This window comes from Lissotriton vulgaris, chromosome 12, assembly GCF_964263255.1.
Source record: "Lissotriton vulgaris chromosome 12, aLisVul1.2, whole genome shotgun sequence".
Taxonomy (NCBI): Eukaryota; Metazoa; Chordata; class Amphibia; order Caudata; family Salamandridae; genus Lissotriton; species Lissotriton vulgaris.
The window spans coordinates 282,283,619-282,300,115 of NC_141700.1; the positions used below are offsets into that span (position 1 = coordinate 282,283,619).

The 16,497-nt window shown below is 46.4% G+C and overlaps 1 protein-coding gene across 1 annotated transcript in view; it reads right to left on the reverse strand.

Annotated features, from left to right (window-relative positions):
* LOC147673967 (coxsackievirus and adenovirus receptor-like) overlaps positions 1–15,535 on the reverse strand; it is a 162,837-nt gene extending 147,302 nt beyond the window's left edge. Inside the window, exon 1 of the mRNA XM_086945055.1 lies at positions 15,379–15,535. Within this exon, the coding sequence (XP_086801181.1) occupies positions 15,379–15,421 (43 nt within the window). The 5' untranslated portion in view covers positions 15,422–15,535. The remainder of the gene's footprint in view (positions 1–15,378) is intronic.
* Positions 15,536–16,497: the final 962 nt, after the last annotated feature.

Below are 16,497 nucleotides of genomic sequence, written 5' to 3' on the forward strand. Positions count from 1 at the left end.
GTAGTAAGTGAGATTGCATGAAATTGAGACCAAAATGTACTTTTCTTAGTTGGAAGGCAATGCTGTACCATGGATGCTGTGCTGCATTGCTTCAAAGGGAGAGACAAACTGCACTATATCTACTGAAATATGATGCATTACTTCTCTCCATGTGTGCTGGTGCACTTTTATCTGGCAAGTACCAAAGCACACATCCTTGCGCCTTGTCTCTGAAGCATAGGTTTTGTACTGGCGGGGTTACAGTCCAATACAAAATCTATGCTTTAAGGCATTTCCTACTGCATATGTGTGCTGTACAATACAGCACACATGCAAAGTTGGAAAAACAAGAAGAAATAACAACATTACTCCTCGTAATGCCTTCCTCGAGCAGTTGTAAGATTGTGGAGCTAATTCCTCTGTACCAATGTTTGTAGATAGTTATTTGTGTCAAAACCCATAGGTGGCTGCATGGGAACACCAATGTACCATCTATAAAATGCCCAGTTGACACAAAATAATGCCTAGCACAATTATGTGTTACTTTGCAATACTATCAAAAACAAATCAGGATTTACACTGGATAGTAAATGCCACCCTAACACTTGCATTGGTTTTACATCACAAAAGTGATGCAAACACTATGCAAAGCATTAGGAAATCTGGTGCTGATGTCCGGTAAGTATGACTCAGTATGAGTGAGATTATGAGCCAATGTGAGTGAGCGTGACTGAATAAGAATGCATGTAAGGGGGCATGTGAGAGGCCTTCATGGAAAAAATCTGGGTCATGGTTCATATGTCACGTCCTGTGATGTCGCTTCCGCTACCCCTACATTTTGGTGAAACAACATCCATGTCCTTTGATTGGCCTCTACAGAATAACCCTGAAAAACACAGGCAGATTTCTTATATCTTTGGACCTATCTTTTCTGCTGAAATAAGACCAGGATTAAAAATGATTTTAAGAAGTGGCAATAACTATCATTTGTACATTTTTAACTCACTGAGGTTTCATATCACTCCTAATTAGTGCTGGAAAGTTGGTGGATCGCTGCGGATCCTGTTTCCAGCAGCTAATATGTGGCCAAATCATGGATCCGGCCGATCCAGGGAAAGGTGCTGGATGTGTTCAGAGCAGCAATGTGCAGGCAGTGAGGGGGCTTTCTAATTCACACTTCCAACTGGCCCCACAACAAACTCTTGATCCCAAGGTCTGTCAGCCCTCCTTTTGTTTGAGTATAATACTGAATGGCAGCTAACTGGAGTCTAACACTTAGATGTCAAACTAATGAAAGACAACAAGGGCGTCCAGCGGGTTACCACTTCATAAGTACTTAAGAGAAACTATTATTTGAAAGCAGGTTTTAAACTTTATTCTACTTCAAGTAAGAAATGCATTCCCATTGTAAGAATGCAAGATTTATCCATCTGTATAAGTAAGTACACAAATATTGATGTAAAAGGCACCTACTATATTTTTTTGTTATTCTTTGATAGCACTCCTCATCCCAGTGCACGGTGTCAGAGGGCTTCACATTCTAAACAGAGGCACAATAAATCATACACAAGTGTAAATCAATGTATAGGAAATTTAACAGGGGAACGTCGTTTACGACGCAACTTTTAGCACGCAGTGCTATTATAACGCGGTTTTTAAATCGCATTCTATTACAACGCATGACTCTGGGGGGCGCTCAAGGATAGGAAATACTTTTAATTTACTATCCAACACCTTCCCTAGTGTCAATGGGGACTGGTGTTGGAATAGTAAATTAAAATATTCGCAGAGGCCGCCCCACCCTCCCGCAGGGGGGGGAGGCTAGAAGGCCGGCGCCATAACCCACGTGGTGCCCCAACCAGTGGTGAAACTGGTTCCAGGCGCCCCAAAGCGCCCGGAGACCAGCGGAAGCGGGCAGCGTACCAGCCTGCCCGGCCGGAAGTAACCTTTGGCCTGGGCGCCCCTAAGAGGCGCCCAATGGCACCCCCCGCCTCATTCAAATCCCCCAATCGGGGGACACACCGAAACCCCCCCTAAGGAGGGTCAGGGGGATTTAAGTCGCCGACTCTCCCAGCTAGGCCACAACTTCTTCGTGGAGCTGGGAGAGCGGCGCGACAAGAAGATCTGCAGAATCGGCCGGCGGAGCCTTGCAGAGGACGGAACCTTCCGGAGCACTAGGACTTCGAGGGAGAAGAACCGAAGCGCCGAAGCCCTCTCCCCGCACCATCGTACCAACCACCCCGCGGTGCGCAGTGTGCCACTACGGGGCTGAAGTTGCGACGAGGCTCACCAAAGAAATTTCCCGGCGGAGCAGAGGAACCGTTGTCGGCTACGCTAGGAGCCATGGCAGAGGGCCAGCAAGGGGAAGTGGCCGAGTTGCTGAAAAGGATCGGGGAGGTCTCGGCCAGCCACGGGAGCGAGTGGCTCCAGCCTCACATCGACGGCGGGAAAGAAAACAGACCGGTCGACCAGGCAGAGGAGGGAGCAGGCCCATCGGATCCCAAAAGGCGCAAAAAGACACCGATAAGGAAGTCCTCCAGGAAGAATCCCCCGAGGAAGGAGCGCCAGAAACCCCCCCCCTCCGTGACGCGATGATAGTGATCGGAGCGAAACATCGGCCAGCACGAATGGTGAGCATATCAGCGAGATAGTGAAGGAATACTCAAAATCACTGGCGCCAGCACTGCTTAACAATACGGGACAGGGGGTATCAGTCGGGCCCAGGGAGCAGCGCGCAGATGAGGCGGCAGGCATATCCTGGCACATGGTCGGCCCAGGTTGGGCGCGCCAGGCTAGGGGGCAGGAACACGTGGTCCTGCCGGCACAGGGCGAGCAAATTTCTCCGGTCATGGGTTGGGGTTACGGATCCGCGTCAGGGAGCCCAGCGCTGGGAGGCATAACCTCCGATACATACAGCAGGCCATCCCCCGGCCCGGCATCTTTGACAACAAAGGCCACCGGCCTAGCATGCCTTATCCCACTAGCCGTTAAAGAAAGAATATGGCGGAAGGAGTTTATCGATATATTCTCTCGGCTCGAAATTCAACTTGAGGGTCTAGACCTCACCACCTGAGACAGGAAAGACGATGATAGGGGAGAGAGGCGCGGCAGCAGAAAGGAGCGCAATTTTGAAAATTGGTTGGATGCCTTCAGAATAATGGCCTGCATTATTGTAGAGAAATTCCCCCACTGTGCGGCAGACCTTTGGCTTTATGAGGCTAATATTGACCTGGCACATAGGCAGTTCCCAGGGGAGGCGTGGCTGGAATACGACAAGGGTTTTAGGCTCAAAATGCAGAGGCATCCAGAGATAGAATTGAACGAGGAGGACGTATCTGGTTTCATCCATAAAATGCTCACAGCGAAGGAGGTAAAATCTTGGGCGGGCAAGTATGACCATTCCTTTCGTAGTTCCCACCAGAAGGGCAGGAGCGGAACTTACCAGAAACAGAGCGCAGGGAGATCACATTCACCGAACAAAGCCAAGGCCATTTGTTGGAGATACGATGCAGGGGATTGCTCGTGGGGCTTGTCATGTAAATTCCAGCACGCTTGCTCGAGCTGTGGGGGTAAGCACGCGGCAGTGGCGTGCAGGGGAGGCAAGCGCGAACCCAAAGGGGACAAAAAAGAGAAGAGCAAAAAGCAATAGCCCCGGGCCTAGTAGGCGAGGTGACCTGGTAGACATTCAAAAGTGCCAGCTGGCCAGGTCTCCTATCAACAGACAACAGCTGCGCAGGTTGGCGAATAAGTACCCGAACAGGGCGGATGCCAGGGTGCTGGTAGAAGGTTTTGACAAAGGGTTCGTCATTCCATTCAAAGGCACCTTACCACTCGAGGGGACAAGGAACCTAAAATCAGCGATGCGGCACCCACACGTGGTATGCACCAAGCTGGCGAAAGAGAAAGCCCTGGGTAGGATTGAGGGTCCAATACCGAAGGAGCTACGCGGAGGCATAGTGATCTCCCCACTAGGGGTGGTCCCCAAGAAAGAGCAGGGTCAGTTTAGATTGATTCACATGGACTTGCTGTTCTGTTTTCAGCTCTGCTGTGCGAGGGAACTGCCCTATCCTGATTGTCTCCTGCGCTGCCAGTCCTGTGCAAACGATCATCTTTCAGCGCTCCGTGGTGCCGCCTCCCCTGGACTCGCTGGTGTGAGCGAGAGCTGCAGTCGGCACGCTCTGTCCCACGCTCCCAGCTTGAGTCCTTAGGGTTGAGGCCAGGGCGCAACAACTACACACTCAGCCCGGGGGACTGCGAGGACCAGAAATCCCAGCTTGGATCAGCTGGTTCCTCTTCCCCCAGGCGACACGCCCACGGACACGCCCACCGGCGAAACGTATATAAATTACACCTAGCCGACGGCGACGCGGGACGCGCGCGGGACCAAGCGCGGAGCTAAGCCCGGGCAAAGGGCGGGCCGTCTGTGGCCGTCCGGGGACGACCGAGGACGGGACGGGCCACCCCACTTTCACCCCACCTAGGAGTACCGGTCTACTTGGAAAAAAGATTCGGCCGTTACTCTATCCAGGTGAGACTGTATATTAATTCACGCATATCTCTAGGAGTTGACTAAAGCCGAGGACCCCGTCCATTTATATCCTTCACATTTCACCTAAGAACTAGTCAAATAACACCAAACATCTTCCAAATAAGATATAGAACTAAAAACAAAATCTCGTGAGAATCAGTACTAATCATTAATATCATCATCAGATCTCTAGCCTCCTTATGATGGCCTTAAAAAAACTACGCTCACGAACAATCTATATGAAGCGCATGGGTACTGACGCAGCTGTCAGAAAATCCACAGAAAAATCGATGAAACCCGGACAAATTTCCTGTACTCCGGCAATAACTAAATATTTTTCTACCCTCTCTACGAAAAACCATTCATTTCTTTTTACATCAGAAGAAGAAAAAAAGCTAAATCTCTCAATAAATGAGACTGAACATCAGTTGCTATTACCCTCTGAACTAAGCATTGATAACCAAGGATCAACTAATATAGAGAGCAACTTGGCAAAGATATCCTTCTCTGAAGAGCACCATAAATCGATCTTAGAGACGTCACAAATAACACCTATAAAACACCAGGATAGCGAACTAAGTCTGGAGGTCTCTGCAAGTAACATTACGAAGATGGAAGAAGAAAAATTAGAAATTCCGTTAAGTCAAAAGCAGCCACTTACCAGTTCCCCAGAAAAATCACCCAATCTGTATTCTAATCAAACTAACCTCACTGACCCCCATTTTTCCAATTTAACGCCCGGAAACACTGTTTCCCCCCTGTCAAAAGCACTTTTTTCTTTACAGGACATTCTGGAATCAGTTCTAACCCACCTTGGTCAAATTCTAGCCAATTCTGATGACACCCTCGATGTCCAAATAGGTATTCTCAAATTCTTGGTGGAAGAAAAAAAGAAAAAAGACCTTACTAATGTTACAACAAAAAAACCTGTAACAGCCAACATGTCACAAACTGAAGATGGCGAAAAAAAAGGAACTAAGTCTCCAAAAAAACAAGATGCAAGTTCACAAACATCTGACGTAATAATAATTGAGACTAAAACTAAGGAATTAAGAAAAAAGAAAAAATCTCCTATAACCTACTCTCTCAAGAAACTGTTCGGAGAAGACATAGAAAACATCACCGAAAATAACATTAAACACTATCCCATCTTTTCAAATAAAGACATCCATACCGGTCCAGGTCCGATAGCTCGTGACAATAAAGTAGATTCAACGAGAGTTATCGATGGACAGGAACTAAATCAAACAGGAAAGACCAAAAATAATAACGACCAGGAAGAAAAAATGGGAAAGAAAAAGAGAAGAAAGCCTCTGAGAAGAATCCAGAAGAAAAAAGGGAATAAGCTTAAATTTCAAAAACATACTTTCTCAAACTTTGTGAATTCTCCAGCAACTCAAATAACACCGTTGGTGAAATCTTTGAACCCAAAAGCAGAAGAATACTGTTCGACCATAGTAAAAAGAACAACAGGGCAAAAAACCAAGGATACAAAAGAACTACAAGATTATAAATTACAGCAGTTGGATGGAACTCTATCAAAACACATAATAATAGAAGAACTCTTTCCAACAGACAATATGCCGTTCAACCGTGGTAGAATAATTAATCTATTACAAGAAATACCATCCCTGAACTCTCTGACTAGTAAAGAAATTGACCTAGTACGCTTTCCGAAAAAAGAAAATGACAAATTAGTACAAGTGTCATTCTTTTCCCCAGTTCTCCCTGGAATAATTATAAGAGAGAAGGAAATTCTACACAAGAATGGCTATGACGTAATCTCAATATCAGAACTTAAAACAAACTTACAAAATAATGCTGCAATAAGACAATCTCATACAAATGATAATTTCAGTTCAAAATGGGGAGAATCTGTATCAAACTCTATGAGAAAAGACACACTAAAAATACAAGTAACGCATGGTGAAAGGTCAGTATGGTCCCGGGACACAGGTCTAAGTAACACAGTGAATTCTCTAAAATCTTGGGCATGGCTATCAGAAGCTTTAAACAGTAAAAAAATGGATAAACCTCAACAACATCTGGTTTAGCAAAGGCTTGAAGCTATTGTCATGGAATCTGGCCGGGAAAACCGCCAAAAAAATGAAAGATGCAACTAAAGATCTTCCAGATATTCTGGCCCTGCAGGAAACATGGTCAACCGCTCCCTTCACACAAAAAGGATACTATGTCTATGAAACTTCAGCAAATAAATCCAAAAGAGGTCATGCGAAGGGAGGTTTGGCAATCTTGTTGAAAGAAGAATATTCATGGTCACAAGAAATAATTGACACACATTCAGATAACCTGCAATGTATTAAAGTATTATTTAAAACACAATCATCAGCTATTCATAAGAAAACACTACTTTTTAACATCTATGCTCCGCCCAGTAAAAAATATGACCCATTATTTGACCATCTATTGGAGATCATTACTCACATCCTCGAAGATCAACTTCATTTGCCATATATTATAATGGGTGACTTAAACGCTAAAATCTCAAACAGTGAAATTAAGAAATGGGCTCTATTATTTAAGGAGGAATCTTTGGAAATATCACTCCTGCAATTTCCAAAAGGAGCTAAATCAGACAAAAGAGGAAGCTCATTATTATCATTCCTTCCTAGTATAAATGGGACAATACTAAATGGAAATACCAACGGAGATAAACCAGCATCATACACTAGGCAGGGTAATGGAATTCCTTCTATTCTTGATTACTTCATATGTGGGAATGAAGAAAAGGAACAAATCACTCAACTGTCCATTAAATTCAATGAGGAAAGTGACCATGCACTCCTACATTTAACAACCCTCTGGTTGGCACAGACTACTTTTCAGAACGAGCCAATATTCAACAAACCGAAAATGGAAGTAAATATAGTCCAGTGTCGGATTTACTGGGGTGCAGAAAACCTGGACTATTTGAATATTCTAATTTCACAAACTCAACTGTTAACTACTATTTACTCAGATGACCCCATAAAGAACTTCGAATATATAATGTATGAACTTAAGCATGCCTTACAAAGTAAATTAAATCAGGATAGACCAATACAAAGAAAATGTGCCAGTAGGAACAAAAACCTGTTATCAGCCAACTATAAAAAAACTCAATAGGTTGATTCGAGCCCAGTATTTGAGTTACTCATCAGTAAATAGAGCGGAAATTAACAGACTAAAGAACCAAATACGAAGAGAAAAAACTAAACAGGAAAAATTGAAGCAGGACTTTAACTGGATTGACATCCAACTAGCAGTCAAGCAATGCAACCAACGCAAATATTGGTCTTTGATTGCGAAAATGACCGGAACCAAAAAGAAGTTAGAAGCAATCCCTGTTTCAGAGGAAGACTGGGGCATCTACTTAAGCGACCTATATAAATCTAATCTGAATATAATGGTGAGAAAGGATGTTGAACGAGATATGGAAATCAAAGATACTAAACTCACCAAGACCTCGGCATTGTCTATTGCCACGAACATCAAAAAGGCAAGAAGTACGGGCGCATCCGGCCCTGATCAGATTCCTATCAAAGTCTACCAAACTGACCATAAAGCATGGGGCCAAATGCTCTCGCCATTATTTAATTATATATTTGATTCTGGGAAAATTCCTAACTCCTGGAAAGGAAGCATAATAATTCCAATATATAAAAAAGGAAAAAGGAGCATAGCCAGAAACTACAGACAAATAGCTCTTATGGATGCTGCCGGTAAGATCTTCGCTGCAGAAATATTGGACAGGTTGAAATCTTGGGCATTTACGCTGGGACTAATTCCCATGTTTCAGGCTGGATTCCGACCGAATCATTCAGTTACAGACAATATAGCAACCTTTCAAACAATTCTAGATAAATATGTAACTGGAAAATCTCAATCAATATATGCAGCGTTTATAGATTACTCTACTGCCTTTGACCGAGTGGATAGACCGACCCTGTGGACAAAATTAAGAAAGATGGGTATCCCGGAGCCTCTATTACAACTAATAGTGAACCTGCATAGTAACACCTGGTGCCGAGTTCAAATGGGGAGTGATAAGGGCTTGTCAAAGATAATACGGACATCCAACGGCTTAAAACAAGGGTGTCTCTTGGCCCCGATCTTATTCTCTCTATACTTAAGCGACCTACCGTCCCATTTACAACAAGGGCTATGTACTCCTCCGAAGATTGCCACTCAGCGCATTCATGCCCTGCTGTATGCGGACGATATAGTTATGTTCGATTTAACGCCTTTTGGACTTCAAAGTCTTCTAGATATCTTATACAGCTACTCTAAAGAACATTTTCTAATTCCAAATATAAATAAAACCAAAGTAGTTGCATTTTCAAAAAAGAAAAAAGGTGTGAGGTACCAATGGAAACTGGGAGGAGAGACGCTGGAGCAGACAAAGGAATATACCTATCTTGGTAGAATTTTCTCACATAATATGAGTAACAACAAACAAATTAACCATTTAAAAAGGAAAAGTGATCTACATGCTGGGGCCATGTCACGCCTGTACACGGCCACTGGAAACAGGCATTTTTCTGCATTAATAAAAATCTATAGAGCTAAGATTCCCCCGGTTCTGTCATATGCTTCCGAATATATTCCCTTAAAACAATGGAGTTATATGGACTTAAACGAAGGCAAAATACTAAAAAAATTACTGAAAGTTTCTAATTCTACACCTGTACAGGCGCTAAGACTGGAATGTACGATCACAAGCGCATATGCGACAGCAGTAGCAAGCATCATCAGGTGGGCCTATAACCTTCTCCATTCAAAAGAAGGTACTCTACGATATCTGTTAAAAGTCGAGACATTCAATAATGACTCCACACATTTTATCTTCTCCAAAAATATGGGAGAGGCTTTTCGGTTAGCAAAAATCAGTTTAGAAATGCTGTCATCATGGACACCTGTACAACTCAAACTCTTTCTAAAAAACTTTTCCCCCAAATTGAGTTATGAGCTTGATCATTCCCACTGTACTAAACTATCCATGTACAAGACTTATGCTGACTCTCAAGAATATAAGCAAAAACAGCCGTATTTGGAATATACTCTTACACACGGCGCAAGGCGCACAATCATGATGTTGCGCTTGGGTATACTTCCCGTATTATCCTTTTCCTCTTCCTGGAGACAAGACAGTCCCTCGCAATGTAACCTTTGTCAGGGGGGCAAACAGAATCTTGAGCACCTGCTCTTTATATGCCCAAACAACAATGTTGTTAATGCAAGGTTAACATGCTTAGAGCCCATTTATCGGTCCTGCAGGATTGTTAATGCAAAAGATTTTATTTCTTTATGTGTTAAGCCACCTAACGAATATGTTTGCTATAGAATTTTTAAGTTTATGAAAATTTCATTGAAAATGTATTAATTTGTATGTAAAACAAAATGTATATTTTTAAAATAATTTTGTGGTCCTCAAAAGAGTACCGAAACAAAATAAAAAACTTTGACTTTGACTTTAGATTGATACACCACCTTTCATTCCCCGAAGGGGCATCAGTGAATGATGGAATCCCCCCGGATGCCTGCTCGGTAGGTTATGCGACAGTGGATGACGCAATAGATTTAGTAAAAGCGGCAGGAAAGGGAGCCCTCATGGCCAAGGCGGACATTGAATCGGCGTTCCGCCTGCTGCCCGTCCACCCATCCAGTTTTCACTTGCTGGGTTTTCAGTGGGAGGGTGACCTGTTTGTCGATAAGGCAATGCCCATGGGTTGCGCCATATCGTGCGCATACTTTGAGCAATTCGCAACCTTTTTAGAATGGGCCCTCCATGATTACCATCAGGAAGGCGGCAAACTACACTACCTCGACGATTTCCTATTCACAGGTCCAGCGGGATCTCCCACGTGCAGCAACACTCTGGCGGCATTTGAAAGGCTAGCCAGGACCTTGGGGGTCCCCCTGGCAGCAGATAAGACGACAGGCCCTACCACGAGACTAACTTTTCTAGGGATAGAACTGGATTCCGTGGCAGGGACAGCCAGGCTGCCCCCGGAAAAGGTAAAGGAGTTCAGGGAGGACGTGGGCAGGTTGCGCAGGCGGAACAAGGCCACCCTCCGGGACATACAGGGGGTGATAGGCAAGCTGAACTTCGCGGCCAGGGTCATACCCGCGGCCAGGGTCTTCTCCAGGCGCCTGACACAGCTAACGGCAGGAGTCACCCACAGACATTACCGCATTCGGTTGGGTGCGGGGGTGAAGCAGGACCTCCAGATGTGGGACGAGTTCCTGCAGGAATTTAACGGAGTATTGATCTGAAGAGAGGGTTGGGTGACAGCCAGGCAGATAGCCCTATTCACAGATGCAGCAGGGAGCTTGGGTTTTGGGGTCATCCTTGGAAATAAATGGTGTGCGAGCCAGTGGCCAGACAAATGGCACGCACGGGGAGTCACCAGGAACATCACGTTCCTGGAGCTTTTCCCAATAATAGTGGCATTGACCATCTGGAAACAGGAGTTGAAGAACATGAAGCTGACACTGTGGTCAGATAACAAGAGGGTGGTGCAGGCCATTAACCGGGGCGCAGCGCGATGCCCGGACACATTGAGGCTAATGAGGCAGTTCATTAAATTGCAGCTGGAAGGGAATCTGGAGCTGAAAGCACGCCACGTCCCAGGGGCAGAGAACACGGCAGCGGACGCATTGTCCCGGTCACAGATGAAGCAATTCAGAGACCTGGTCCCTGGGGCGGACCGAGATATGACCCCTTTCCCAACATACCTGTGGGACCTGGGGGGGTAGACCTATCCAGACTGGTGGGACATTCACTAACCCCTGAAGCCACCAGAAGATACAAGAGATGCACAAGTACTGTAATGAGCGTGGGCGGCATAAGGACACTGGAGGACAAATTAGGTACACGGACAGCGGTTGAGAAGTTTGTGCAGTGGGCATTCAATGCCAATAAATCAAGGTCATGGGCACAGGCACACCTGTCAGCCATTGCCCATTTTGCCAGGCTTCATACGGGAGATGACCCCACGGCCTCCCCATATCTCAAGGCAGCCCTGAAGGGGTGGAGGAGAGTAGAAAGAAAAAAGACAGATGTAAGGCGCCCCATTGATTTTGGTAAGCTGGGCCCCCTCCTGAGGGCTCTAGATGGAATCATCTCAGACAGATACGAGCTCTTACTATTTAGAGCCGCATTCACCACAGCTTTCTTTGGTGCGTTCCGCATAAGCGAGCTAGTGGCGCCCAACAAGATGGACCCGGCACAGCGATGCCTCCAGGCCAGGGACATTAAACCCCTGGCAAGAGCTGTTGAGATTACTTTAAGGCAGTCTAAGACAGGCCAGGCACGAAAAGGGGTAACAATTAGGTTGCACTGCATCCCCGAGACGGGGCTCTGCGCAGTGTGTTGCTTGTTCAAATACATGATAGCCCGCCCGGTGGGTGACGGCCCTCTTTTCAGGCATCGCGACGGGAGGAACCTGAGCAGGTTCCAATTCACAGCTGTGATGCGCCAAGGTCTCGGAAAAGCGGGCTTCCACCCAGCAGCCTTCGCCCTGCACTCCTTCAGGATCGGGGCAGCAACCACGGCATCGCAGCATGGCATGCCAGAGGATCGGATACGGGCTGTGGGCAGATGGCGATCCAGGACCTACAAATCGTACATACGGCCACACCTGATATAAAATTTAAAAAAAAAGGGGAAGGAAAGGTTCCCAAAAAAAAAAAAAAAAAAAAAAAGGGAGCACGTATAAAGGGAGTCACCTTGGGATGCCGCACGGCAGGGTGCTGTGGCAATGCCCACTTTCCGCCGACACGCCGAAACTCCGGTGCGCAGAAGGCCACCGGAGCTCAATAACTATATAAAAAAAAAAAAAATTATTATGAATAACTGCATCGAAAGAAGATAAACCCGGGTGCGCAGCGGGCCACCTTAACAGAATCTTTTCTCTTGACAGTGGGACGCCCGCGGCTGGTTTGGGTGGTGGGACATTCATTCGTGTCCAGGATGGAGTCATGGTGGCGACGGTCGGGGCACAAAGCGGCAGCCAGACCCAAAGTGACGTGCATCCGGTGGGTGGGACAACCAGGGATGAGATGGGAGCAGCTGCTGCCAACCCTGGACAGCCTACTGGCAGATTCGGCGTGGCATCCCGACGCCCTGATCATCCACCTCGGCGGCAACGACCTGACGAAACTAGGGCGCAAAGCATTGGGGCAGGCCATCCAGAAGGATCTCACCACGACGACAACATGTTTGGGTCCCACGACGGTGATCTGGTCGGAGATGATCAGCAGAAAACATTGGAGAGGCGCTGACTCACACAAAGCGGTGGATAACGCAAGGAGGAAACTGAACATCGCAATGCACAAGTTCTGTGCCACGAACGGCATGGACTCAATCCGTCACGGCCTCATTCACCCAGGACGTCCAGAGCTGTACGGCCAGGACGGGGTGCACCTCTCCGACAGAGGTATGCAAGTCTTCTGGGATAACCTGTGGGGTGCATTGGCGATGGCAGGCTGTAAGTAAAAAAAAAAAAAAAGGGAGGATGGGGGGAGCCGCAGAAAGACGTAAGCCTCCCTGCGGCGTGGCGGAAATCCTACAATGGTTGGTAAGGATACACACCGGCGGGCGGTGTGTAGGAAGAGGGCCACACACTTTTCAATGCCGCACGGCAGGGTGACGTGGCCGCAGCAAGGAGGGGAGTACCAAGAGGAGACGGCACTCGCGGCCCAGACCCAGCCGGACGGCAGGGCGCAAATGGTAGCGAGCTGGGGACCTAACTCCAGTGGGAAAAAGCTCCCCTCCACGACACGCAGACGGCGTGGGCAACCAACCAATGGGACAACAAGGATTCACAAGGAACTGGTTGCAAAGTGCCATTTACGAACTGAAGAAAACTGACACCTTTTTCTCACAAGATGGTGTCATGGGTCTATTAATATTCTTGTATGATTGATGAGGACAGTTCGTAAATGAAGAAATTGCATAACCAGTATCTGTTTGTAATATTGAAAATTGAATATTGTAATTTTAATATTGCAATTTTAATATTAATAAACTGCGGCCAACAACGACCACTACTTTAACCGGCATTGTTGGCTGACATGATTGCAAGAGATACAAGTGGGAAGTAGGGCGGGGGGTGGAACGACGGGGTGAGTTACGATTTGGCAAACACGGAATGGGCACATCGAGGGGTTATCACTATCCAACACCCCTTTGTATTATGCGTTGTAAAAGAATGCGTTATAAAAACTGCGTTGTAAATGTAGTTGAGCTTATATAGCGCACAGCTACCCGCAGTGGGTGTCCCGGCGCTTGCTTAGGGAACCCGTCCTGATATTCCCCTGTGTGATAGCCCCAGCGGGTATCCACAAGGTGAAATTCAGGCCTCCCGCCACGAGGGGCCGTTGTGGAGATTAAGCAAGCTATTGCCCAGAGTCGCAGAGTGTGAACCCGTGAGTCGAGAAGGCACCGGAGCAAGAATTATCGAGTCCGTGGAATTTTTAGCCCAAGACCCGCCGAGGCGGGGAATTGAACCCTGGTCCAGGACCGATCTCAGCTTCCGGGTCTGCCGCCTCTAACCCCTGAGCCACACTTCTCCACGTCACAGCATGCGTGCTAAAAGCATGCGTTGTAACAACGTACATCCAATTTTACATAGGACAATGAGAGATATACATAATACGGTGTAAGATTCACATATCATCCATACGTGTAGACATTACATGCGAAGAGGGAACGGTGAGAGAAACAAAGTGGCTGTCTGTACTAAGACTTTATTACTTTCCAAAGGAACCTTCGTTGCAATCTTAGAATAACAACAGATTTAAGAAAGAACAATAAGGATCTAACGCCGTGATTTACAGTTTGCATGCAGCTTCTTGATGCTGGTAAATCGAGCACTGTCCTATATTATAAGGCTTGCAATTTATGAATTGGAAGTCACAAAATGACCCCAGTGTCAAATGAAGTAGCCCACCTCCCTATCAAAATAAAAAAATTAAAATCTGTGCTCTGCTTATTGCAAAATGTGCTTTGCAGCAGGTACATTAACCCTCTATGTTACCTATGAGTGAAAACTGTGACTGGACAAATCACATCATTTTACCACATTATAATCCCCTCAAAATTGCTGGCCCACAATGATGTCTGCAGTAGGTGTCTTAACCCTGGAAGATATGTTAAAATGCAGCCCCTTTGTGAGCTAAAATCTAGAACAGATGTATTGTCACATATGTCCTTGTTGTTATTTCTTCGCAGCAGATTGTTTTTAAAGGTCAGACTGCTTGTCAAGCTCCGCCACTCCTGACTCGACCTTCTTTCCTCGGTCACACCTTGACCCCTAATTTACAGGTTTCCGAGTAAGGGGGTTATTTACAAGTCCCTTGCGCAGCCGGTGGCTCACATTTTCATGTAGGAAAAGTGACGCACCGGGGCTGCAAATGACTTGTAAATAAGGCCCCAAGTGTTTCCAAGTTCCATCACTGCCCCTAACAGATGCTAATCTCATTCACCTATTCATGGACCCGACGACTTTTGAGGCGCAGATCCGTTTTTACTGACATTACACTTTTTTACACCAAGCTCTCAGCAAGACCTGCGCAGGAAGCACTTTAACCCACTGATATATCGTGTAAGATTTGGTAACAACAATTACAGGCGGACACATTAAATAAAACACATTGAATGTCAGTCAGTCTTTTGAAGTGAAATGTCTTCCCTTACGTGGGGCACACTTAGTGGGAAGTCACAATTGTTAAATCCCGGGTGTTTGCCTCCCCTCCCCTTCCGATGCCACTCCTCAACATACCACAAACACGGCCCGGCCAGGCCACCTGGTTTCATTTTCAGTGGACCTGTCACTGTGCGCGAGCGCTACCCCGAACGGGCCTACCTGGACTGAAGAGCAGGAGCAGCAGCAGCCAGTGGTCACCCATCTCCTCCCGTGCCCCTTTGCCAATGTCGGCTGCCACTGGTTTTGACTGCCTAGTGCTGTGCTGTCTGAGTGCGGTTTGGACTGAGGGCACCTCGCTGGTTTCAATCACCGCAGAGCGGGCTGGGAGGTTTTACTTGCCTGGCGAGTTCCTGCGCGATGCAACAGGGCGCACCTTCTGAGCAAGATGGGGATACCTGCAGGGCGAATGTACGACATGCATTAATTGTCGGTTTCAGTCCGGCTGCCGCCCAGAGACGAGCTGCTGAGTGTTCCCGCCTCCCCAGAAGCGCGCACGTGGGCCCTGCCTTTATAAACGGAAGTAGAAATCCTACGCAGATGGTTCTCGAATGGCTCATTCGCGTGGTGTTTTCATGAGTTCATGTTGACGCTGGTCACAGCAACCGCCTTAAAAAAAACTTAATTGAGAATGTACTTTTGCCGTAATTGAAATGGGTGTATATGGTATGTTTATGGATTTCTTATAGAAGTAATACGCTGTCAAAATCAAGCGCTTACGGCATGAAGCGCTACACCACTGCCGTATTACATAGTGATTTTAGGCGATTTATTGAAAAACGACCCCTGCGGGACAGGGGGGAGCTGGTGCTGCCCAACCCCATGGATTTCATACCCGTTACAATGAAGTCAAAGCAGGAATTGTGATTTTTTTTCTAACCAATCATTTAAATAACAAAGTAATCATAAACATGCATATGGCACACACTAAAAATACTCCTCATAGGTCACAGATACGTCGATGCTCCTTACCTATGACTTGTCTGCCAAAGTGATTTTCTTGCTGACCCTTGCTGGAAGCCCAACCAGGCGTGGGGCCAGAGGGCCTTATTTAGAGTTTAGTGGGTTGAATTCTCCCTTACAAAGGGGGCAGATGTCTGTCCGCCATAAGTGCATTATGCCCCATGGACCTTTGAATACGGCGGACGGGATATCTATCACCATTTGTAAACTTGAAATGAGGCCCAATGTCTTCATAAATATACAGATATTTACTGTTCGCCATCTCACTGGTACTAGAAGGATGTTGGACGTTGGACGGATGAAAGAACGAGTGGGCCT